General features: G+C 45.8%; 1 protein-coding gene across 2 annotated transcripts in view; it reads left to right on the top strand.

Moving 5' to 3' along the window:
- Positions 1–25700, top strand: part of LOC148442613 (putative E3 ubiquitin-protein ligase makorin-1) — a 194212-nt gene that overhangs the window by 56488 nt on the left and 112024 nt on the right. For both annotated transcript variants that reach the window (XM_088463726.1, XM_088463727.1), the window contains one exon: positions 18024–18247. In XM_088463726.1, coding sequence (XP_088319852.1) covers positions 18024–18247 — 224 coding nt within the window. The remainder of the gene's footprint in view (positions 1–18023; positions 18248–25700) is intronic.

The raw sequence follows: 25700 nt of genomic DNA, 5'->3' as shown, positions 1-25700 counted from the left end.
GTAGATACTACAATGCAGCAACCAAAATCAAAAGTAGCGTGCGCAGCAGGCTCATACATATTTTTTTCATCTTAATCATAAAAACACATTACCAAATATGGAAAATAAAAAAATAATTAATAAAAATGTTTACAATAATTTTAAGTACATATGTGGAAACAAGCATTGAAAAAAACATTTGACTGTTCCTGTTATCAATAAAGAAAACAAGTCTTTGTAGGTATTTGGAGACTTCCCATCAGGGGAAAAAGTCTTCAATATTTGTCAAAAATGTTTAAAAATTGGTCTGTTTCCAGTTGAATAAAAATGCAAGGAGAGCGTTATATTACCAGATCATTTGTGAAATAATTATACCAAGATGGGAAAAAATAAAAACCATTGTATTGGTGGTAATAACTCTAATTAGTGAGTACTCATGGTTAATGATTTTAGTTGTAGCACCTGCTTTGTTAGAGGCTTGTTTGAAATAACTGAGCGTTGGGGCTTGTCATTGTCTGCGTCTATATATGGCTTCTAGCACTGTGGTGCTCGGCATTACATGTATGGCGGCTGCTGCAGATCCTCTTGTCAGCAGGACGATGCAGTCCTATACTGTTATATGTATAATCACGGAAGCCGCTGGCAGGTAAAACTGTTAACACTGGAGTTCTAATCTGCAGCACGTAACTCCTGGAGAGTAACTTCTCGTTACTATAAGTTGGCCGCTGTAAGCTACTGGCGCTGTATCCAATGCCGCCCATCAATGCTTGAGGCTGCCAGTCATCGAATGCCAGTGTGCTGCACCTACCACTAACACGTTTATATGCTCTGTATTGCAGCAGTTTCTTCAAAGGGAGAAAGCATTTTTTTTTTCCTCCCTCTTTCAATTCAATTAGAAAAGGCTTATTCCAGTGCCTGCGCAGTAATTCTTGCTGGTAAGATCTGTTAGGTGTGGGTAAAAATGGGGATATCTGCCTTTACCACTGAAATATGCTAACAAATATTGGATAACTGTATAGAAGTCTGTTAGTGGCTTAAAGCAAAGTTTTTTTTGAGGTTCTTAGGATGTGTCAAATGGCTGTTATATGCATTTTTCAAAAAACAGTGAAAATATACAAAGCCAGTGTTAATGCAAAATAAATGCTCTAGCTAAATTTGGGGTGCATAAAAATGCCTGTAAGTAGCGATTTGTAATTTTAAGACCCTTCATGTGTTAAATTACACCTGTAACTCCTACCTGCATGCTTAAAAACACCTGTCCCATTTATATAGCACCCCCTTATCAGTCCTACATCTTGTAACCCATTCTGCATTTTGCAGAATTTCACCCCAAAAATGACATGTCATTATTGGAAAAATTAAGCTAATAAGGGGCATATTCAATTACTTTTCACCTGCTGAGGTTTTTCCCGCCATTTCTGGTTTTCCTTTTGAAATAGTATCGCTCGCGTCCCCTCATCACCGTATTAAATTAGAAATCAGCGAAAACTGCACCTGGCAAATTCGGACCTGGCAAAGTACTGTCAAAATGTACCCCCTGAAAAGCTGCACTAACATAGGGGATCACTATAGGGGTGTTCTAGTACCCCTAATAAAGCTAATCTGGGTTTTGAATTTTTTCCAAAAGCTTGCCATTAGTGTCTTTGAATAAGTGGTGAAGAACAGCATTAAGCAATATTTTTTTCATCAAAATAACTAGTCCCAGCACATTTGTGGTACATGAAAATGGGTGCGAGCATATGTTGAAGTTGCAAATGTGAAGTTTAACAAAAATGTTAAAAATCTACCTGTTGTGCTAGTTTTTAAGATTGCAGGTGCTTACGAGACTCCAGGGGGGTCCCCAAGTATGCCCCAGGTGTTTTTAAGTTTGTCCTCCAACTTTGTTTTTTTTTTTTGTTTGTTTTTCTTTCCCAAATTGAATATTTTTTTGGTGTGTTTAAATTTTTTTTTTTTTTTTTTTTACTTTACCTTTGGGGGGCTGTCCCAAGGGTGCAGGGTGGTTCCCACAAGTTTGCACCCCAAAAACCCCAATTCTGCACTTTTTTTTTTTTCAACCGCTTTCATAGGCGAATCTTTTTCGCCAATTACAATGCATTGCCTTTCCGCACCAGCGAAAAGTCTTTGGAATTTAATACGGGGATACGTTTTCGCCTGGCAAAATGACGTCACCTGCAATTTTATTTATTTTTTTGAGGGGGGGGGGGGCAGAAAACTGCTTTTAGCACCTATTTGAATATGCCCCTAAGTGCCTAATCACTAGGAAGGGTTTCCCAGTTCTGAACCAAGTTCCCACATTTGGATTTGGTATAAAAGATCTACAGTAAAAAGATAGACATTGTCTAGATATGTCCCAAATGGTAGACCGACAAAAGGTCGGCATGGGTGAAGATACAGGTACATTGAAGATACAGCTAAAACAGAGATATACTATAAACAAACGTGAGCATAATATCAGACCAAATAGAAATTTAAACAGTGTTTATTAAACATAGGGCCGTATTCAATTTGAGGCGTTAAGTCCAGATTCGCGGTAATTTACCGCCGATGACTTAATCGCCTGTTTTAGTTTTCCTCCGTATTCAATTTGAAAGACTTTCCGCCTAGGCGTTAAGTCAATGCAGTGTAATAGGCGGTCAAGTATCGCCTATGAATGGCAGGCGGTAAAAAGTGCAGAATTGGGGTTTTGGGGTGCAACTTTTCGGGAACCCCCGTGCAGCCTTCAGACAGTCCCCCAAAGGTAATCTGTCAAAAAAATGTTAAAAAAATTAAGGGCACCCCAAAAATTGACTTTGAAAAAGGGGGTGAAAAAAAAGTTGGGGTACAAACTTAAAAAAATAGAGAACTTTACTCTGGGAGGGGGTTCCCAAGTATGCCCCAAGTATTTTTTTGATTACGGGTGTTTGCGGCAGGTGGGTTTTTCACTTTTTTTTTTGTCACTTTAGCAACTTTAAAATATGCTGAACCCCATTTTTAAGTACCCCAAATTTGATGCCCATAGTTGTGTTGCCCCCAAAAAAACCTTCTAAATGCTCTTCTGCATCACCTTATTCAAAGCCGCATTTATGCTCCTGCCGCGGCTATTAAACCCAGACTTCCTTCAGTAGTAAAAAATGGGGGTACCCATAGTGATCCCCCATGTCTACATATCTTTAAGAGGGTCCTTAGAATATTTCCCGAAAATTTTTTTTTTAAGCTGTAAAAATTGACAAAAAATACAAGCCCCCCCCCCCAAAGCCAAATGAGCCCCAGGCTTGCCAGCCAGTGGTGGTTTCAAAACAATACGGGGAACAGAATGTGTAGGGTTCCACCATATTTTAGAAACCAACACCAGGCTGCAGGGCCTAGTGCTGGTTTTAAATACAGGGGGCAAAAAAGACTTTGGGTACCCCCTATATTTGAGACCAGCACCAGACCCAACCGACTGGGTCTCCGGACTGTGGCATTACACCCCAATCACCGGGGCTCCAGGTCCAAAGCATTACACCCCAAGTCGGTCAGCGCAAGCCGGTGATCCCGGGGGAGTCAGGGACCCCCCAAGAAAGGGTCCCCCCTCTCCCAAGCACCATAGGCTTGAAAGTCCCGCTGCGTGGGGTTAAGCTATTCAATAAAATAGCTTTTTTCCCTGCGCCGTTAAATCTGTTGCACACGGGAACTGTTCCCCGTATTTTTAGAAACCACCACTGGCTGGCAAGCCTGGGGCTGGTTTGGCTTTTGGGGGGGGACCTTATGTCACTTTTTTTGTACATTTTTGCTAATTTTTTTTTTACAGCTTAAAAAATAACCAGAAATATTCTAGGGACACCCCTAAAGATGTGTAGACATGGGGATCACTATGGGTACCCCCATTTTTAACTACTGAAGTAAGTCGGGGTTTCTAATAGCCGCGTCAGGGAAAAAGACCTGGCATAGCTTTTTAAAAACACAACTTTCTTTTGCAGGCAAAAACAGGGGTACCCATAGTGATCCCTTATGTCTGGACATCTTTAGGGGGTTCCCAGGCATATTTCCCAAAAATTCCTGGTTTTTTTTTCGTTAATGGGGTCAAGGGTCATTTTTAAAAAAACGGATAATTTTTTAATTAACTATAGCAAGTGAAATAAAGTTTAGATTTGGGGTTTAGGGGTGCAGGCTTATAAAAAATTAGCCTGTACTTTTGGGAATACTCCCTTAAAACAAAATGTTGCAAAAAAAAAAATAAAAATCGGACCACCCCAAAAAAAAAATGAAAAAAAATTGGGGGTGACAAAGTCAAACACAAAGCCAAACTAACGAAATTAATACTGGTGGGGTCCCCAAGTATCATTTTTTTTTTTTTATTGCGCAGAGTAGCGGCAGGTGTATTTTTGCAGAATTTTTAAAATTACCTTTAGGGACTTAAAGATCTGCTAGTACCCATTTTCATGTACCCCAAATTTGATGGGACCACTTTTAAAAACAAAAAAAAAGCGAAATGCTCTTCTGCATCACTTCAATGTCGGGGAAAAAAAAACAAAAACACCATCCGCGGCTTTTTTAAAAACCCCGACTTTCTTCTGCAGGCAAAAACAGGGGTACCTATTATTATTATTATTATTATTATTATCATTTATTTATATAGCGCACACATATTCCGCAGTGCTTTACAGAGAGAATATATGGCCATTCACATCAGTCCCTGACTCAGTGGAGCTTATAATCTATATTCCCTATCACATGCTCACACACATACACACTAGGGGTAATTTTTTTTGGGAGCCAATTAACCTACCAGTATATTTTTGCAGTGTGGGAGGAAACCAGAGTACCCGGAGGAAACCCATGCATGCACAGGGAGAATATACAAACTCCACACAGTTAGGGCCATGGTGGGAATTGAACCCATGACCTCATTGTTGTGAGGCAGTAATGCTAACCATTACACCGTCTGTACTGCCCTTAGTGATCCCCGAGGCCTGGGCATCTTTAGGGGGGGTCCTACAATTATTTCCCAAAAATTCCCGTTTGTTTTCGCCAATCCAAGTATCGCCGGGTCCCGCTTTCGCCTATTTTCAAATTGAATACGGGGATACGCGGGCACACGCGCGATACTTTAATGCATGGAAAACAGGCGGAGCCAGCGTTAAGTCTGGCCGCGTTAAGTTAGGCGGCTCGGCTCAAATTGAATACTGGCCTTAGATTGATATCAGTTACTCCGGGGAATACATAAATATCACATATAAATCAAAAATATAATGGTATTATTAAAAATAGATATTGAAATGAAGTATCAAAAATAAAATATAAAAAAATTGATCCATACAGCTGAAGGTAGGAACTAAAAGTCACAAATGGCGATGAAGTATCCAATGTTAATTTGAAATATAGAGATAAGTCTCCACATTAATATGTAAATCCGCAGTTGGAATATAGTATATGTTGGTAGAGAGATGTGAGCAATATGCACTGAGTACTCACTCCGCTGATGTCCTCTGTCTGACTCCAGTCTGCAGGAAAAGCATGAAGACTGTGGGATAGTCCTCTGTATCAAACTCCAATTTGGGGATAGAGCATCGCGGGTCCTGCGGCTGTTGTATGTGGTAAGCTGGCCCGGCTGCAAGCGGGTTACCCCGGGAGGCGACTCCACGCGGTCGTGCTCACCTGACCGCTGGTCTAAGTCCGCACACGGGCTCTGTCTATCGGATGACTTTGTAGGTGAATTGCTTGCTCCTGCAAGCTTGCCAGAATGTGAACAGATGTGTGGCAGGTAGTGCATAAACCTCCAAGTGGAGAAACCCCTTGAGCACCGATGCGTTTCCCCATGCTGCACGGGTTTATCAAGAAGCAGGTGTCTAGATTAGCAATAGTGGCTGTGATCCTTTATCGTGAAGTCATTCAGTTAATTCAGGTGTTTTGATCTGAATAGTAATGAGGTTTTCCAAGTTGTGGCTCCCTAATTTAGATACAAATATAGTTGCATAATAAATATTAACTCTTTTTATGGTTAAATATATAATAATTCCCACTTTGCTTATATATGTGTATATACACTTTCTATTAAACAGTAAAAATAACGAACAATAAATATTAATAATTAGTAATAAAAATATTATTAAATGAACAAACATATATTCATAATTAAGTTATAACAAAGCATATATAAACTAATCTTTCCGCTGTTTATTATTCTATCGTTCTCTATCATTTATTTATTAAAAAATAAGTGAATCTGACATGTTTCAAATGGTCTTTACTAAATATTGATTGAAAATGTTATAATGCACATGTCCACCTGTATATACATATAAGTGGACACCCACATGTCAGTGTGCATATGTGCACATAATTAGGCGCACACAGTGACACAAGTAGGTGTGCAACATCGCATACAACACGAATATATAAGGAAAAAACAGTGATCGGTGCTCTAAGTAGGAAATTATCACTAATAAGTGATCTAAACATTAACATCTAATGATCACAGTAAGTGCATATCAATGCTGTGATCATACAACAATATTTATGTGCAGATGTAAATGTATAAAAAAAATAAAAAATATATATATATTAAATCATAAACAGGGAATATAAGTATTACTAAGGAAAAGAAAGTGAATATAGAAAAAACAGAACAGATCAAAATTCCTAAGGAGGATATAGATAGAGGTGTGTATGTGTGTATAATATATATATATATATATATATATATATATTACATATATTACACACACATAAGGAAAAATGTATATTGCTCTTACTAATAAACTGCAAATTAAAATTGCTATTAAATAAACTCCACATCGATATTTTCATTTAGACCTTTTGGTCTCAATGTCTGGAGTTTGCAGATCCAGGCAGCTTCTTGTCTGCATAGTTCTCTAATATCTGTCTCCACCTCTAGATGTAGCAACGACATGTTCCACTGCTGTCACTTTAAGTCCCGAAGGGTCTTTTCCATGACTTTCAGAGAAGTGTCTGGCAACATTGATTTAAAACTCCTTTTATCACATTACGCCTATGTTCAAGAAATCTAACCTTTAGAGCACAGGTTCTCAAACTCTGTCCTCAGGACCCCACACAGTGCATGTTTTCATGGTCTCCTCACAATCACAAGTGAAATAATTAGCTTCACCTGTGGATCTTTCAAAATGTGTCAGTGAGTACACCTGTACACCTGCTGGGTGACCTGGAAAAAGTGACCTCTGTGGGGTCCTGAGGACCGAGTTTGAGAACCACTGCTTTAGAGGGAATCTGTATGATGTGGCCGGCGGTTCGATTCCCGGCAGCGCCTGGCTGACAAAAGCAGAGTTCCCGGCAGCCGAAGCCAGTCAGCTCTGGAAATCCCGATAGTCGATAGGCAAGTACTTACTAACCTAACCCTCCTTAGGGGTGCCTAACCCTAATCCTTCCCCCCCCCCCCCCCCCCCCTTCCCCGCTGCCTAAACCTAAGTCCCCAGGCGGGGTGCCTAACCTTCCCTCCCCCTAGCCTAACCCTAACAGTCTCGGGGGCGCCGCCTAACACCAACACCCCCCCCGGGTGCCCTAAACCTAACCCGACCCCCACCCCCCACCCCCCCCCACCTCGCGGCTATCCGCTCACGGCGCCCGGCATCCCTTCGATCGGGATGCCGGGTGCTTGTCTCCCAGCGTCGGGAAAATGTCAGGCGTCTACATCTAGACGCCCGGCATTTCACCCTCGCCGGGATATGACAGTCGGGAAGCCACCTGTCCGGTATTAAGACAACCGGCTTCCAGATTGTATACCCTTTAGAGGGCGTGTGGTTCTCCCTATGTAATAGATTACACTGGCACCTCAAAAGGTAGATGACATAGCTTGAATTGCAGTTAATAAATTAATTATATATTCCTTATTAGATTCAGATGAGATGACTGATTTGGTTTTATTTTCTGCAAATGTACAGGTCAAACATCTATTGTTGTTGCAGCGATAGAACCCACAGTTTGTTTAGTGAGTGTTTGTTGTATAAGGGATTTATTCGCCATATGTTTACAAAAGAAGCTTGGTGCTAGGATATTTTTTTTAGATATTTCACCTTCCTTATAATATTAGCTTGTAGCCTGGAAAAAAGACATCAGATCTGTGAAGAGTAGATTATAGTTTCTACTTCAGGGTCCATAGGGGGTCCACAGGGTTGACCTTGGGGTATAGCTTGGATCTGGATCCACGGGCACCATACAGTTAAAGCTTTAGCTCTCAGGATGCACTTGGGTCCTCCTCTATACCCCGAGCCACAGGCACCTCCGTTTCAGTTTGGTGCTGGCCGAAGTCGGTTGCACTAAGCTTTATTTTTACAGAAGAAAAGTTTTTTTTTTTTTTCTTCTCTTGTTTTACACTTAATGCGGCAGCATAGGACTGTCCTTCTGGACGTCCACGCTGCCGCTCCAACACCCCGCTGGCGCTGCGACGCCAGTACTGATCTGGGGATCGCAGTGGGACCCCGGAGTTAGTTCTAGCATGGCTCTGGGACCTCCCTCTGACTGCTGCCGGACTCTACGGGGAACAAGTAAGCCGCGAGCAGCGCTCTTAGCGCCGCTCGCGGAGATAATCGCAGTCAGTTGCCGCCGGTCTCTGGGGACAGACCGGCGGCGCTAGTAGCGGCGGCGGGCTCCCCCTCATGCAGGCATACCCTGCACTCCGCTGGACCACCAAGGCATAAGTTCCGGAGGGGAACCGGCATCCCTGTGGTTAAATACTAGCCAGGGGAGGCAGCCTTCCCTGGTTTACGGCTCCTCCCCTCAGCTCAGCGCTCCTTTTCTCGTGTACTGGCGTCGCTGAGCTGCTCCTCTGCTGGCCACTCCTCCTCAGAGCTCTCCGGCGGCCATCTTTAAAAGACTATAACGCAGGCTCCCAGGCAGGTGCATGGTCAGGTCCCCCTGTGTACCTCTCCCCTACCAAAAGGAATGTGTACACAGCGCTATAACTCCCCCCAGACACTGAATCTGGGTGGTTTATAGTAGCGATTGGTGCAGTAAGTACAATCTTCCTGCATTGTATGTGACTTTGCTAGTGCTGCTGCCTGTACTTATTTTCTACTTACTGTCAGCTTATATCTATCCCTTTGCTTCTCCTACAGCCCGAAGGTGTGTGGGGGAGGGGCGTTTTTCTATTAACCTCACTCTTATAAATCATGTATTTGTGAGGTCAGTCACATACTGTTGTGTGCTACACAGTACCATATTTTTGGGCCTGTTTGTGTTGCATGCTGGTGACTGCAGGGGTGTTAACACCGTATGTCCTCTGCTGATAAGTATTTATTGCATAATTACTGTATCATGTCTGATGAGGAGACTGAGCACTCCAGGGCTCCTGTGTTGCTTTCCTGCAGATGCTGTTCTGCTGGTGTTAATGGGGGGGATTTATCTCAGGATGGTCTTTGCGGGCAGTGCCAGTTGGCACCAGCCCCCTCTATCCCCTATGCAGCAGGCCCCCCCCTTGGGCGATGTTTTCTCAAGTGCTGACATCTATTGCAGACAAGTTGTCGATCCCTACAGTGACCCCTTCTGGGGCATTGTCCCAGCACTCTATCTCCCATTCCCCGGATATTCCACAGGTATTGTGGTCTCCCTCCGGGGCCCAGACTGTGAGACAGTATTCGGGGCTGTCTGTGTATGTCCAGACTCCCCCTGTATCACAACAGTCTGTAGTGCCTTTTCAGAGCTTCCCTCAGTCTGCTCCTCCGCCTTGGGTGGATGTTCTCTCCAACTCTGTACAGAGTTTGGCGGCCTCATCCTCGGCTTTTCAGTCATTTTTGCAGGGTGATGTGCCACAGAAGGCGACTAAGCGGCCTGTTGTGAGTTTACTCACTGCGCAGGTATCAGAATCTGAACCCTCTTCAGATGATGGAGAGGTCCATGAGGATTCTGATTTGGATGCTGTGGGACAGGAGGTTGAGCCTAGGTCCTCCATTAATGTTCCAGCATTAGTTAGGGCGGTGCAGGCTATTCTCAATATAGAAGAGGAGGCACCGGTCCCTAAGTCGAAGTTTCCGGACTTCAAGAAAGCAAAGGTTACTTCTAATTTGTTCCCTCTGTCCGATCAGTTGGTGGATCATATGGTGGCGGCCTGGCAATTACCAAGCAAGAGATTCCAACCGCAGAAAAGGTTGGCTTCTCATTATCCCTTTCCTAAGGATCATTGTAGGAAATGGGAGACTCCACCGGCGGTGGATTCACATGGCACTCGCTTGGTTAAAACCGCTACGATACCATTGCCGTCTATTTCCTCTTTAAAGGATCCAACGGACAGGAAAGTGGAGATTTGTTTGAAGTCCATTCACTCGCTCTCCGTAGCGGTGGCGCGCCCGTCCATGACCATTTCCTGGGTGGCTAAAGCCATTGAGATCTGGGCCAATGTCTTGGAGGATTCTCTTACGGACGATGTTAAGGATGTTCAGAGAGCATTAGTGGCACAAATGAGGGATGCCGCTTCCTATATTGGGGAAGCGTCATTGGACGCAAGCATGTTAACCTCTAGAGTTTCGGCTGCGGCTGTGTCTGCTCGGAGATCCTTGTGGCTGCGGTCCTGGAGGGCTGATGCGGACTCTAAAAACGGTCTGGAGGCTCTCCCCTTTTAATGGAGAATTGCTATTTGGTCCGGATTTGGACAAAATAGTGGATACCTTGGCTAAGTCCAAGTCGGCTTTCCTCCCTTCGGCTTCTGCGCCGGCTAGGGTGAGGAGCACTGCCTTTCGGGTTCAGGGTAAGGCCAAGGGCCAGTCCTTCCCGAGACATTCAGCGACCAAAGCCTCATCCAAACCCAAGAAGCAGGCATGGAATGCTCGGCGTCCCTCTTCCAAACAGGAGGATAAACCTGCTGCCTGACGGGACGGGCCTCTCCCTGGGGGACCCCAGAGTGGGAGACCGACTTCTCAGATTCGCCCAGTGTTGGTTCAGTACCACCATGGATGCTTGGGTTCGAGAAGTAGTCTCTCAGGGGTACGCCCTGTCGTTTTGGTGCAGGCCGCCCCACCAATTTTTTTGCACGAGTCCTTCGCTGGACGAGTCCAAAGCTTCCCATCTCTGTTTCTGGTGCAGAAACCCAATGGGTCTCATCGCCCTATTCTGAATTTAAGGTCTCTGAACAAGTACCTCAGAGTTCCCAAGTTCAGGATGGAAACATTGCGGTCCATCATCCTGGCGATGGAACCGGGGGACTTCATGGTCTCCCTCGATATCCAGGACGCCTATCTCCATGTGCCCGTAGCACTGGCACATCAGCGGTACCTGAGGTTTGCTATCCTAAACCATCACTACCAATTTCGGGCGTTGCCTTTCGGTCTTTCCGAGGGTTTTCACCAAGGTTATGGCAGTCATGGCTGCCCACCTTCGGGGTCAGGGTATACGGCTGCTGCCGTACCTGGACGATCTGCTGCTGCTGGCGAGATCCCCGGAGGTGCTTCTTCATCATCTCCACCTGACAATTGCTTGTCTTCAGGCACATGGGTGGTTAATTGGAAGAAGTCGTCTCTGATCCCATCTCAACGGATGGTCCATCTGGGAGCACTTCTGGACTCCAGTCAACAAAGGATTTTGTTGACTCTGGAAAAGGTATCCTCCCTACAACTGAGGATACACTGTTACCTGAGCAGTGGCAGGGTGTCAATACATTCGGCAATGAGAGTCCTGGGGTCCATGGTGTCGGCATTCGACATGGTGGAGTTCGCCCAGTTCCATTCCAGACCTCTGCAGGGGCAGATTCTTGTGGAATGGAATGGGTTGTCCCGCTGGATCCGATCCCAGATGCTGGTATTGTCCCCGGAAGTGCGCCGGTCCTTGGCGTGGTGGCTGCAGTCAGCTCATCTCAGCCAGGGTCGCCTCTTTTGGATTCCGGATTGGGTTCTGCTCACGACAGATGCCAGTCTCTGGGGTTGAGGGGCAGTGACCAGCTCGTTGTCTCTTCAGGGCCGTTGGTCGGCGGAGGAGGCCGTCCTTCCCATAAACATTCTAGAGCTACGGAAAGTGTACCGTGCTCTTCTGGCGTCAGGCACCGTTCTTCTCGGAAGAGCAGTTCAGGTGCAATCAGACAACGCCACCACGGTGGCATACATAAATCACCAGGGAGGAACTCGCAGTCGAGCTGCGATGTCGGAAGTGTCCCAAATCCTGACTTGGGCGGAGTGCCACCTTCCAGCAATATCGGCAGTCTTCATCCCGGGAGTCCTCAATTGGGGGGCAGACTTCCTCAGCCGTCACAATGTGCATCCCGGGGAATGGTTGCTTCACCCAGAGGTGTTTCAACTTCTCGTGGACAAGTGAGGACTGCCGGAATTGGACCTGATGGCCTCTCGTCACAATTACAAGTTGCCCATATACGGCTCAAGGACTAGGGGCGCAAGCCTAGTGGATGCGTTGTCAGTGAAATGGTCGTTTAACCTAGCGTATCTGTTTCCTCCAATCTCCCTGCTCCCTCGGGTACTCAGAAAGATCAAACGGGACGGAGGCACGTTTCAGCTGGTGGCTCCAGCGTGGCCCACACGTCCTTGGTACTCTGATCTCAGGGGCCTGTCTGTAGACGCTCCGTACCTTCTGCCTCAACGTCGGGATCTGCTGTCTCCGGGTCCCTGCCTTTACCCGGATCTGGGTCGACTGTCTTTGACGGCGTGGCTCTTGAGACAGCCGGCTTAAGGTCCCCCGGGGATTTTCAAGCTCTGTCAACAGTACCATGCTTAGGGCACGTAAACCTGCCTCTGCACGGATTTACCACAGAGTGTGGCACACTTACTTTCAGTAGTGCGTGCCTAGAAGCTATGACCCTCAAGTGTTCAGATTTTCTAGGATTTTGGCATTTCTGCAGTCAGGTCTTGACCTGGGCTTACAGCTTGCTTCCCTAAAAGTTAATGTATCGGCCCTGTCAGTGTGGTTCCAACAAAGGATTGCCACACTGCCTGACGTTCACACCTTGTTCCAAGGTGTGCTGAGGATCCAGCCTCCCTTTGTGCCTCCAGTGGCTCTGTGGGACTTGGCGGTGGTTCTTCAGGTCCTGCAGGGACCTCCTTTTTGAGCCTCTTGAGTCGGTTGACCTCAAGTGGTTAACACTTAAGACTGTTTCTCCTGGCTCTTGCTTTGGCTAGGAGGGTATCTGAGTTGGGGGCACTTTCCTGTAGCCCCCTCTTCCTGATTTTTCATCAGGACAGGGCTGTGCTTCGCACCCGTCCTGAGTTTTTGCCTAAAGTGGTTTCTAAGTTCTACATAAATCAGGAACTTGTGGTGCCAGCTTTTCAGGCTCCGGGTCTTACGGCTGGCGAGGCTTCGCTGGACGTGGTCCGGGCTCTCAGAATTTGTTTGAACGGACTGCCTCTGTTAGGAAGTCCGAATCATTGTTCATCCTCTTTGGTTTCCATAAGAGCGGTTGGCCTGCCAACAAACAAACTTTAGCCCGTTGGCTTTGTTCTGTTATTAGGGAGGCTTATATACAGGAACGTTTGCATGTTCCAGCCTCGGTTAAGGCTCATTCCACTCGGTCTGTAGGCCCTTCTTGGGCTGCTAGACGTGGTGCCTCCGCTGTTCAGCTGTGCAAGGCAGCCACTTGGTCTTCAATTCAGACATTTTTGAGGTTTTATGCGTTTGACACCTTTGCCTCTCAGGATGCATCCTTCGGGCGCAGGATTCTCCTTTCTGCTCAGGAGCGTCCCCGCCCTTAGTTGAACTGCTTTGGGACATCCCCAAGGTCAACCCTGTGGACCCCCTATGGACCCTGAAGTAGAAAAGAGATATGGTAAGAACTTACCTTTATCTGTTTCTACGAAGTCCATAGGGTCCACAGGGTGCCCTCCCTGACACACCTGGCTTCAAATGGGCTGTGGTACTGGTCATCGGTTTTCAGTCTCCCATTTCTGTGAGTATGGTTTCTTGTGTGTTCCAGTCTTCCTTCTCTGTTTAGTCTCCTCCTTCGGCCTAAGCTACTTACCAACTGAGGTGCCTGTGGCTCGGGGGCGGGGTATAGAGGAGGACCCAAGTGCATCCTGGGAGCTAAAGCTTTAACTGTATGGTGCCCGTGGATCCAGATCCAAGCTATACCCCAAGGTCAACCCTGTGGACCCTATGGACTTCGTAGAAACAGAGATAACAAAGGTAAGTTCTTACCATATCTCTTGTTTTTTCTTCAGGATTGATGTGATCTTTGCTGCTGCTATATTATACTTGGAGATTAAAAAAAGGTCGAGTTAGATTTGGTTTCTGCTGTTAGAAAATCTTTATTAGAAGTTAATTTACCATCTACAGATAATGTGTCTTTATATGCCTTTGTTATAATATCAGAAGGGTATTCACGTTGTGCAAAGGCATGAGAGAGTTCAGATGCTTGACTTTCAAAAGTTTTTCTTGAGGTGCAATTCCTCAGGAGTCGATACATCTGACTCTTAGGAACATTAGTGAGCCAACTTTTTTTGTGATTACTAGTAAAAGGTATGTATTTCAAGGTATCCACAGGTTTTTATAAGAGGTACATATGACTCCCTCTATAACCTGCAAAGTAATATCCAAAAAATTAATCTGACTGGTAGTGCAGGATAAACCAAAATCATTGTGATTAAGAAAAGATACAAACTCTGTGCCAGAAGAAATATCCCCATCCCAAATAAAGAAGAGATCGTCGATATAGCGACCATAGAGGACCGGGTTCGCAGCGAACGGGCCATTCCAAATGAGCAACTCTTCCAGATGGCCCATGTAGATGTTCGCAAAGCTCGGTGCGAACCTGGACCCCATCCCAGTACCGACGACCTGTAGATAGTGAATGTGATCAAATAAAAAATAATTGTGAGATAAAATAAATGTGATAGAAGTCAATAGAAATGCACGCTGTCTATCTGCGATTCCCCCATCTTTAAGGCCCATATCTACAGTGGCAACTCCCTGTCTGAGGAATGTTAGTATAGAGTGCCTGAACATCACAAGTCACGAAAAGATAACTTTCTTTCCAATTTCGTCCTTCTACCAAAGTCAAAAAATGTCTAGTGTCTTTGATGTGGGATCGTAGAGAGACAGCGTGTGGCTGTAAAAAGGAATCAACCTAAAAAGAAAGATTCGAAGTTAAACCCCCCAGTACCCGAAATAATGGGACACTCTGGTGGATTGTGTAGTGACTTGTGAATTTTAGGTAAGTGATAATAGTGATAGGGTGCAGGAGATAAAGGAAGTCCAATTCTTCTTTTGACAGAATGCCATCGGACATAGCTTTTAAGAGCAAAGATTTTAAATCCTTTTGGAATTGAAGGGTGGGATCTTTAGTGACTGGATGGTAAAAATTACAATCAGACAGTTGTCTTCTGGCTTCAGTTAAGTAGTCAGATGTTTCTTGTACCACCACTCCTCCACCTTTATCCACAGCTTTTATTGTTAGAGTGATCATGTGATAAGGTTTTTAAAGCCAGTCTTTCTTGAGGGAATAAATTGTATAAACATGGATGTGTTTTGTTACACAATTTGCAAAAGCTCTCTAATGTTATATTATAAAAGGTGTTTATAGTGCTGGTTTTATGATGAATAGGGAAAAACTGATTTCTTTCTAAATTTATTCTCCATAGTCACTCTATTAACATCATAAATAGGTGTTTCAATTTGAGTGCTGGTACTTGACCCATTTTCCTCAAGGAGTTCTTTCAGAATCTCCAGTCCGATATCTGATTTGTTGAGTATAATCGGTTCACCTTCAATCTGATTTTTATTTAATGATTTCACAGTGAAATATCTCTTCCTGCACAAACCTCTTATGTAACGATTGAGTTCTACAAACAACTCAAAATAATTTGGTTGGGTGGTAGGAGAAAAATTAAGACCTTTTGGCTAGTACAGTAAGTTGTTCTGTTTGTTTTGACGAAAGGTTAAAAACACATAGGTTTTATCTGTGTTTGTAAAACCTTTTGTCCCTTTTGGATTTAGATTTACCTCCCTCGTCTTCCTCTGGGTCTACCTCTGAGAACCTTGCTCTTTTTGGGGAGTGTGCTAGAGTTTTGTATTTGTTGCGATGGTAAAATTGAATCAATTGGTCTCGATTGTTTCTTATGTTTCCTGCCTCCCCTCTCGCTATCCCCAAAAAAGAGGAAGTGGAGGATGCTGAGGGACCAATCTTTTGTGGAGACCTTATATGATGCAGTAGGAATCCTATTGGATTTTACGCGGGGTCTCATCCCAGTGGGATACTTATTTCCATCTACTCCAGATAGATGACTGTCATATGCCTATTCTTGTAGATGAGTTTTTTTTATTAGGTGTCCTACCATTGTAAGAAGTATTGGGGAACCAATTTCTTAATGTAGTGTGAGGTTTGTTTTTATGAAACGTTCTAACTTTATTTGCACCATAATCTGAAAGATCTCTTAAATTTCTTTTCCTTTTTCTCTATAGTTTCTCCCTCATATTGTTCCAATCTTTTATTGATTAATAATGCTCGTTCTTTAAATACTTCATCTTTATATTTATCCAGTTTTTCTTGGATTTTAGTGATCTCTGGTTCTATTGATCTCAATTTTGATTCCTTGTACTAAATTAATAATTCCATTAGGGAAAAAGAGCATCTGTCTAAAATTGCATTCCATTTATCCTGTAATTTATCATCCTCACCAAAGGAAAGAGTTTTAAATATACGTAGACCTCTGGGGATGATATTTTCTAAATATTTTTGTTAGGTGGTTTTATCACACCAATGTCTTACTTCTGCTTTCATTAAATCCTCAAGTGAGTTAAGGTTCTGCAGAAGATCATAATTAGAATCCCCTAACACATTAGAAGTTCCATTTTCATAGTTTGTAAGGAATTCTTGTTGTCTTCGGATCCTATCGCTAAAACATGTCAGATTCATCTCGATGCAGGAACATCTTGGGCTGCCTCAGGTAGGCAAAAAAGTTACATTGAAGATGCAGGTTGACATTGAAATGGTCGACACTATTTTTTTTTATTCACCCTAACCCTCCCCTTGGTGCCTATCCCTAACACCCTCCTAGAGCCGAACCCTCCAGTAAGTGCCTAACACTAAAAAAAACAAATGTTGGCTTTTTCACTCTGCCGGCCTATTGACTGTACCATTTGGTGCCTAGACATTGTCAACCTTTTTAATGTTGAACTATTGTACCTTTTACCCCTTTAAAAAAAAAAAAAAAAAAAATTTCCCCAACTTTTCACCTCCACAGTGGGGTTGCGTAGAAAAGGTGCGTTAATGGAGAATTAATGCAGGCTAACTTATGTGACTAATTGAGTAGTCCATAGTCACATTTACACTCGTAAATGGGTTATGGCGGCTAATTGAATTTGGTCCCTAGTGTATTAAAACTGACTCTCCATGCCATCTGCAGTTCAAAGCAGTCTTTCCTCACCACCCTCCCCATCCCCCCATCCCCCCTGCTCCCCCTGTTAAGTTTCTTGCTGTATAGTATGGAAAATGTAACTTTAAAATGCTGTACACACTAATATTTAGCAGAATAGTTTTTATCCTTGCACTAATGTTTTTCCCTTTTAGTTATACCACCTTTACACTGGCCAAATAACCCAGATTATTGCTATCAACCTGGGTCGCTGCTCAGTGTAAAAGGGTCCCCAAAAAAGAACCCGGGTGCAGTGACCCGGCAATTCAACCTGGGTAGAGAGCAGGGTTGTGGCAGTGTAAATGGGTGATCTGGGTCATCTGACCTGAGTTCAGTTTACAGCATAGGAACAGCCAGCTCACCAGCAATAACCCAGACCTAGCCTGCGGTGTAACCGGGATTCAAACCGCTGTGACATGGCTTGAAACTAGTGTTCAGTCACGTGGGCTGGACCTGGGAATTTGGTGTAAAATGGTTATTACAGAAGTCTCATCAGATGTTGATTGTAAAAGGTATACCGACACAAATTTTTATCTGTAAGCATAATTCCTTATTTCTGAAGGAACATTTGCCAATGTTATTACACATTCAGGGATATACTCTGGAAGATCTGGGTATTGTCTACTTCCAAATGATAAACTGAAAATTGCAGCGAATATGGACAGAGCAAAATGAATAAATACACTTGGTAGTTTTGCGTTTGATATTAAGCAGAATCCTTGGAAATTGAATGCTATGTTTAACTAAATCTTATGTTTGTTTATCTGCCAGTTACTTACACCTGTCACCTTCATGTTGGCTTCCTGATGCTCCTCCACACTACCTTGCAGGCCGTAGAGTCTCTGAGCCTTGTGTTGTGCCCCACATCCGTGACCCTCAGGCTGGTCGTCGAGGCTCAGAGCCATCGGTTACTCCTTTACGGGCAGCTGGAGCTGAAAGTCAGAGACACAGGGAAAACTGGGCACTTGCTGCTGAATTTATTCCTAGGAATGAAGGTACAAAAATTGTCTGTGGGCACCATTAATTTTGGAAAATGGTAGATAAATAAATATTAAGTTTTTGTTCCTATTCGACATAGATACATACATGGGAAATTTTGGGATGAATTATATGAGGCTGCTTTTGTTACCTAAGCCATGTTTCGGTCCACCTAAAACCCCAAAAATTGCATTTTCTTAAAATTTAAACTTTTTTTTTTTTTTATGAACATTTTCAATAGTTCATAGGTATGTTAGAATAATTTGGAAATATCCAGCAATAAGTACAGACACATTCTTGGCCCCTCAAGCAATATTGAGTCATCATGGGTGGGAAATTTAACGTCTGATTGCCACGAGTGGTAGATCAGTGGAGAAGAGCTGTTAGGGTTATTCCACACCACATCAACACAAGGTTTCAAACTGTCAGTTTCAGATTGTAATGAAATTTGATATATAAATGTCTTGTGTGTGAAGAGAACTTCAAAATCTTAGGCTATGTACACTGGGTTTGAAGTTATATGCTTTTAAAGCTGCAATATTTTAAAAAAAAAGACTATTTAACAAAATTTTTTTAAATTACATTTGTAGCTCACCTAATTTAGCTAGTTAGACAGTCTCATTTTACACTTTTTTTTTTTTTTTTTTTTATTGGCTTTCATATGATATATACTTTCCTTTATTGAATCTTACTGCTGCTATTACATATTTCAAAATGTATTTTCTCCAAAATATCCTTGTTTACACTGATACCCAAAGTTTCTACATCAGGGTCCATAGGGTATCCACAGGATACCTTGAGGTATAGGTGATGACGTCAGGCATCGGGCACCATAGAGTTAAGTTTTCAGCCTCCCAGGATACATCAAGGTCCCCTCCTATGCCCCGCCCCCGAGCCAAGGCATCCCAGGTTCGTTGGTGCCCGGAGTCGGAGCACATGTCTAGAGGGGGGCTTAAAGCCCCTGAAGTTTCCTTCAAAATTCGGCAGCTGTGGCTGCACATCTGGGAGTACAGCATGGACAGTCAGTACTGACGTCCATGCGGTCTCCCCTTCACCCCGCCGGTACGGATGCTGGTAAGTATCTGGGGTCACGGCTAGCAGTGACCCCCAGATGCTTCGGACCGTGGACGGATCCATTGGGGACAAGTAAGCAGCGGGGTCCCGCGGTGGGTCCCCGCTGAGCACACGGTCCAGAAGTCCCCAGGCAGGGGGCTCCCTGGGGACTGGCTGCACGTGGAGCCAGGCAAACAGCCTGCGCTTCCACTATACCCCAGGGACAGCAGGCCGCGGCTGAGCGGCAAGCGCAATGGCGTCCCGGGGGTTAATCGCATGCCAGGGGAGCGCGCCTTCCCTGTTAACAGCCGGCGTCTCCCCTGCTGCACACGGTCCTCTCTGCACAGCTGCTGATTGGTCTTGTGGCAGCTCTCCTCCTCCAGGCCGGCCCCCTCTGCTCCTCGGTGGCCATCTTTGTAGGGTGGTGAACGCTGCTGGAAGCTGAGTGCGGCATCGTGGTCTGGGTCCCCCCTGCATACCTCTCCGATTACAGGTCAGTGTATGTGGCGCTGTGTCCTACCAGAATCTGTCTGTGTAGTTGAAATCAGCGCTGATAGTGCAGGGAATTGATTTTCTGCATTGTATGTTACTACTGCTAGCGCTGCTGCCTGTACTTTCATTTTCTACTGTCATCCATTTTTCTGTCTCTGCTCTTACTCTGCTAAAGCCCTTGCGGTGCGGTGATTGCAGGGTATTTCTCCCACTATACTAAGTATCAGTGAGAGGGGTCACATCCATCATGTCTGAGAGTGATTTTCCTCTCCAGCTTATGTGTACTAAGTGCCATGTACCTATAGCGGAGGGGGAGGGTAACGCCGAGGGGCTATGTCGGCAGTGTTATTTATTGGTACGGCCAATTACTGTCACGGCTCCGGTACAGGAACCTCCCTGGGCTTGTTTCGCTAAGGCGCTTACAACCCTAGTGGGCCAGTTAGCTCCTCCACCTGCGTTTTCCCAGATGGGATTGTCCCAGCAGTCAGTGGTGTCACCCATGTAGGGGATCCCGAGACAACTGATGGTACCCTACAGTCTCCCTATTTCCCCTTCCCAGGTTTCTCAGGAGCCTGCGTGGGTTAATTCTCTGACCACTTCAGTACAGCATTTGTCGGATGTTTTACAAGGGGAGTCTGTGTTGCGGCCGGTGGCGTCTGTCTGCTCCTTATGAGGATGACGACGTGACGTCCGATGATGGGGAGATTCTGGATCTATCTGACAAAGAACCTTTCCGTACTAAAGAGTCGGACGCCAAGTCCAAGGTTTATATTCCTGGCCTTATTCGGGCGGTCCGCACAGCTTTAGTGATTGAGGATGACGATCCTCCGGTGTCAAAGTCCAAATATGCCTTTTTTAAGGATATTAAGGGTGACGCCACAGTGTTTCCTCTTTCGGGTCAGTTAGTAGACCATTTAGAGGAGGCATGGAAACACCCTGGTAAACTGTATCAGCCTCAGAGGCACTTAGCGGTGGCTTATCCGTTTGCGGACAATTATTTTTCTAAGTGGGAATCCCCTCCACAGGTGGATTCTCATGTGACTCTCCTAGTCCGAAGTGCCACCTTGCCCATGCCCTCCATGTCCTTCTTGAAGGATGCTACGGACCGCAAGGTGGAGATCTGCCTAAAATCCATTTATTCCCTCGTGGGGGGGGCATCCAGACCGGGTATGGCCTTATGTTGGGTAGCCAGAGCTATGGAGCGCTGGGCTGATATTTTGGAGGCGTCTTTGGTTTCCGACTGTTCGGCTGAGCAGGCCGAGTTGGTAGGCAATCTCCGGGATTCGGCCACTTACATCAATGAAGCGGCCTTGGATATCAGTGTCCTCACATCTCGGATTTCTTCAGCAGCTGTTGCTGCGCGTCGCACCTTATGGTTGCGATCTTGGAAGGCGGACGCTGATTTTAAAAAGGGCTTAGAAGCTTTGCCTTTTAATGGAGAAGTCCTATTTGGTCCGGATCTGGACAAAATTGTAGTCACGCTGGCGGCAGCCAAATCTGCATGTCTCCCGTCGGCTGCGGTCCCTTCCAGTTCGGGTACGTCGTCCTTTCAGTCTTACAGGGCCCAGGGCAGGCCTAAAGCACAGTCTTTTCCCCGACAGGCTGGCCCCAAGAAATCGGCCAAGCCCAGGAAACAGGCCTGGAGTACCAGACGTCCGGCCCCTAAGTCAGATGACAAACCTGCGGCCTGACGGTCCGGGCCTCCCTTTGGGGGATCCGAAAGTGGGAGGCCGGCTGCTGCAGTTCGCCCAGTGTTGGTCGATAACCCCGACAGACAATTGGATTCACGAGGTGGTTTCTCACGGGTATGCCCTCTCCTTTCAGCACAGGCCCCATCCCGATTCTTCACCACGGGTCTTCCATCAGACCGGAACAAAGCCATGGAACTACGGAAGGTTTTGCACACTATGCTCCAGGCTGGAGTTATAGTGCCTGTTCCATTCTCCCAGAGGGGCCATGGTTTCTATTCTAATGTGTTTTTGGTGCAGAAACCCAATGGGTCGTACCGTCCAAACCTCAAAGCACTCAACAAGTCCTTGCGAGTGCCGAGGTTTCGGATGGAGACCCTACGGTCCATCATTCTGGCGCTGGAACCTGGGTATTATATGGTGTCATTGGACATACAGGACGCTTACCTGCATGTCCCTATTCTTTTACGCCATCAACAGTTCCTCAGGTTTGCAATCCGCAACGATCACTTCCAGTTCCGGGCGTTACCTTTTTGCCTGGCGACAGCACCACATGTGTTCACCAAGGTCATGGCGGCTTCCCTGCGGCTGCAGGGAGTCTGCATGTTGCCGTACCTAGACGACCTTCTGTTGGTAGCAGGATCTCCAGAGCTCCTTCTACGCCACTTGGACCTGACTATTTCGGTACTGCAACGGCATGGCTGGTTAATAAATTGGCAGGAGTCCACCCTGATCCCATCTCAGAGGATTCTGCACCTCGGAACCTTATTGGACTCCAGACAGCAAAGGATCTTTGTGACAGGGGAAAAGATTTCTACCTTACAGTTGAGGGTGCGCAGTTGTCTGCAGAGTCGCCGTGTCTCTCTGCACTCGGCGATGAGGTTACTGGGCTCCATGGTGTCAGTATTCGACATGGTGGAATATGCCCAGTTCCACTCCAGACCTCTGCAGCAATTGATCCTGTCCATATGGAATGGACTGCTTCAGAGTCGAAAGTCCCAGACGATGGTGCTCACTCCGGAGGTTCGCCTGTCCCTAACCTGGTGGTTGCAGACGAACCATCTCAACAAGGGTCGTCCATTTTGGGTGGCGAATTGGGTCCTGTTGACAACTGATGCCAGCCTTCGGGGCTGGGGAGCTGACACGGGTCTACACTTGTTCCAGGGCAGATGGACTCAGGCAGAAACAAAGCTTCCCATAAACATCTTGGAACTCTGCGTGGTTTTCAATGCTCTCCAGGAGGCACATCGGGTTCTCCAAGGTCACCCCGTGCAGGTCCAGTCGGACAACGCCACCACCGCGGCCTACATAAATCGGCAAGGAGGAACCCGAAGTCGGGCGGCACTCGTAGAGGTGTCCCGCATCCTGGTTTGGGCGGAGCGCAATCTCCCGGCCATATCAGTAGTATTCATCCCGGGAGTCCTCAACTGGGAGGCGGACTTTCTCAGTCGCCAGGACGTTCATCTGGGGGAGTGGTCTCTGCACCAGGACGTCTTTCAACTTCTGGTGGACAGGTGGGGTCTTCCAGAGATCGACCTCATGGCGTCACGGCACAACAACAAGTTGCCGGTGTACGGGTCTCGCACAAGAGACGAAGAGGCGTCTCTGGTGGATGCTCTGTCCGTCCAGTGGACGTTCCGGTTTGCTTATCTCTTTCCTCCGTTTTCCCTTCTTCCACGGGTAATCCGGAAATTCAAACAGGAAGGAGGGACGCTCCTGTTGATGGCTCCTGCGTGGCCCAGGCGGCACTGGTTCTCAGACCTTCAGGGTCTGTCCGTGGACATTCCTCTACAGTTGCCGTTACGGCCGGACCTACTGTCACAGGGTCCTTGTCTTCACCCGGACTTGACTCGGCTGCCTTTGACGGCGTGGCTGTTGAGATGGCCATGTTAAGGTCCGGGGGATTTTCCAGCTCTGTGGTACAAACTATGCTAAGAGCTCGGAAACAGTCTTCTGCGAGGATATACCATCGTGTGTGGCATACGTTCTTCCAGTGGTGTCGACCGAGAGGTTATGTCCCTCGGGAGTTCAGTCTGTCTAGAGTGTTAGCTTTCCTACAGGCGGGACTAGACCATGGGCTTCGCCTTGCTTCTCTGAAGGTGCAGGTGTCTGCCCTGTCAGTCTGGTTCCATCGTAGGATTGCTGCAATCCCTGATGTGCGCACCTTTATGCAAGGTGTTCTTCGAATTCAGCTGCCTTTTGTTCCACCGGTGGCGCCTTGGCATTTAGCTGTGGTCCTGAGGGCTCTCCAGGGACCGCCGTTTGAACCACTATGCTCAGTGGACCTTAAATGGCTGACAGCTAAAACAATTTTCCTGCTGGCCATTGCTTCGGCCAGACGTGTTTCTGTCTTAGGGGCTCTCTCCTGTAGACTCCCTTTCCTGATTTTTCATAGGAACAGGGCGGTGCTGCGCACTCGTCTTGGATTCCTTCCCAAAGTTGTTTCAAGCTTCCATATCAACGAGGAAATCGTGGTGCCGGCTTTTAACTCACCTGATCTTTAAGTGGGTGAGGCCACTTTGGACGTTGTGCGGGCCTTAAGGATTTATGTTGACCGCACTTCTTCGTTTAGGAAGTCGGACGCCTTGTTTGTCCTCTATGGCTTCCGTAAAAAGGGTTGGCCTGCTTCAAAGCAAACTTTGGCAGGTTGGATTCGTATGGCAATTTCAGAAGCTTATCTTCATGAAGGACTTCCGGTTCCATCCTCCTGTGAGGGCTCATTCCACTAGGTCTGTGGGTCCTTCGTAGGCAGCTCGACGTGGTGCCTCCTGCAGTCCAGATCTGCAAGGCTGCCACGTGGTCCTCTGTCCATACTTTTGTGAGGTATTACGCGTTTGACACCTTTGCTTCTCAGGATGCTTCCTTCGGGCGGCGGATTCTCCTTTCAGCACAGGAGCGTCCCCACCCTTAAAGGATACTGCTTTGGGACATCCCCAAGGTATCCTGTGGATACCCTATGGACCCTGATGTAGAAAATCTGAGATATGGTAAGAACTTACCTTTGTTATCTCTATTTCTACGAAGTCCATAGGGTTCCACAGGACTCCCGCCCTGTCGCACCTGTGCTGCAGATGGGCTTTGCTCTGGTCACCGGTTTTTCCGTCTCCCTTTGGTGAGAATGTGATTCTTGTGTGTCCAGATCTTTCTTCTCTCTCTTCCTTCTCCTCCTCCGGCCTATGGCTTGGTACGTAACGGAGATGCCTTGGCTCGGGGGCGGGCTATAGGAAGGGACCCTGATGCATCCTGGGAGGCTGAAAACTTTAACTCTATGGTGCCCGATGCCTGACGTCATCACCTATACCCCAAGGTATCCTGTGGAACCCTATGGACTTCGTAGAAAGAGATAACAAAGGTAAGTTCTTACCATATCTCAGCTTTTTTTTGTTTTGGGAGCATGATGGAATCATCTGCTACAAGAGGTTTCACTTTGGACTGTTAATTCTAATATTTTCATTATTTTAACAATCTATGCTTGTTCATCACTTTTAATTTATCTCAAACAATTCCTTTCATATATATTATGTACAATGACACAGTATGTTTATAAAATATTTAACTTTTGGTGATTGTATGCCTTTCACTTTTTAAGAAGGGTTACTACATATCATTACTATTTGGTGCTGCTTCTCTGGATGGATATTGCTGCTTGATGGGTTGGAACTGGTTGAAGGCTTCATTTGTTTTTAGTACAGTACTTCTATTTCAGAAAGGGTGTATATGAGGAATATAGCAAAATGGCACATATTATAGTTTTCATGTTATGTAGTGAGTTTCTTATTCATTTTTTTTTTTTTTTTTTTTTTAAACTCTGGTCCCTCACAGATCAATAGGATGCTAATTTCATATGCATGATTAGCAAAAAAGGTAGTCCTCCCATGGTACACTTCAAAAGAATAGTTTAATTCCGTTACCTGGGCTATTATGACAGGACTTTAAGGACAGGACAAGGTTTTCATTAGCATGTTGATTCCATTTAGAGGATATGTGGAGGTCATTAGGATGTATCTATCTAAAGGCATCCTATGACAGGAACCTAATTAATGCCTATTGTCTGGTGGATTACTTATGCTGGGTACATACTGGCCAATATATCGGCCGATTAATTGATCGGCGAATATATCTGCTGCCCGTCAGCCAGTGTTTACAGACTGTCTGAACAATGTTCAGACATATCGCATTGGCTGTGCTGAACAGCCGATGGACAGATATGTCTGTGGGGGGAGGGGTGTATGCTGAT

The sequence above is a fragment of the Taudactylus pleione genome, unplaced genomic scaffold, assembly GCF_031769625.1.
Source record: "Taudactylus pleione unplaced genomic scaffold, aTauple2 ptg001437l, whole genome shotgun sequence".
Lineage (NCBI taxonomy): Eukaryota > Metazoa > Chordata > Amphibia > Anura > Myobatrachidae > Taudactylus > Taudactylus pleione.
Note: the sequence above shows the minus strand (reverse complement) of the source record. Positions and strands in the feature narration are given on the sequence as shown.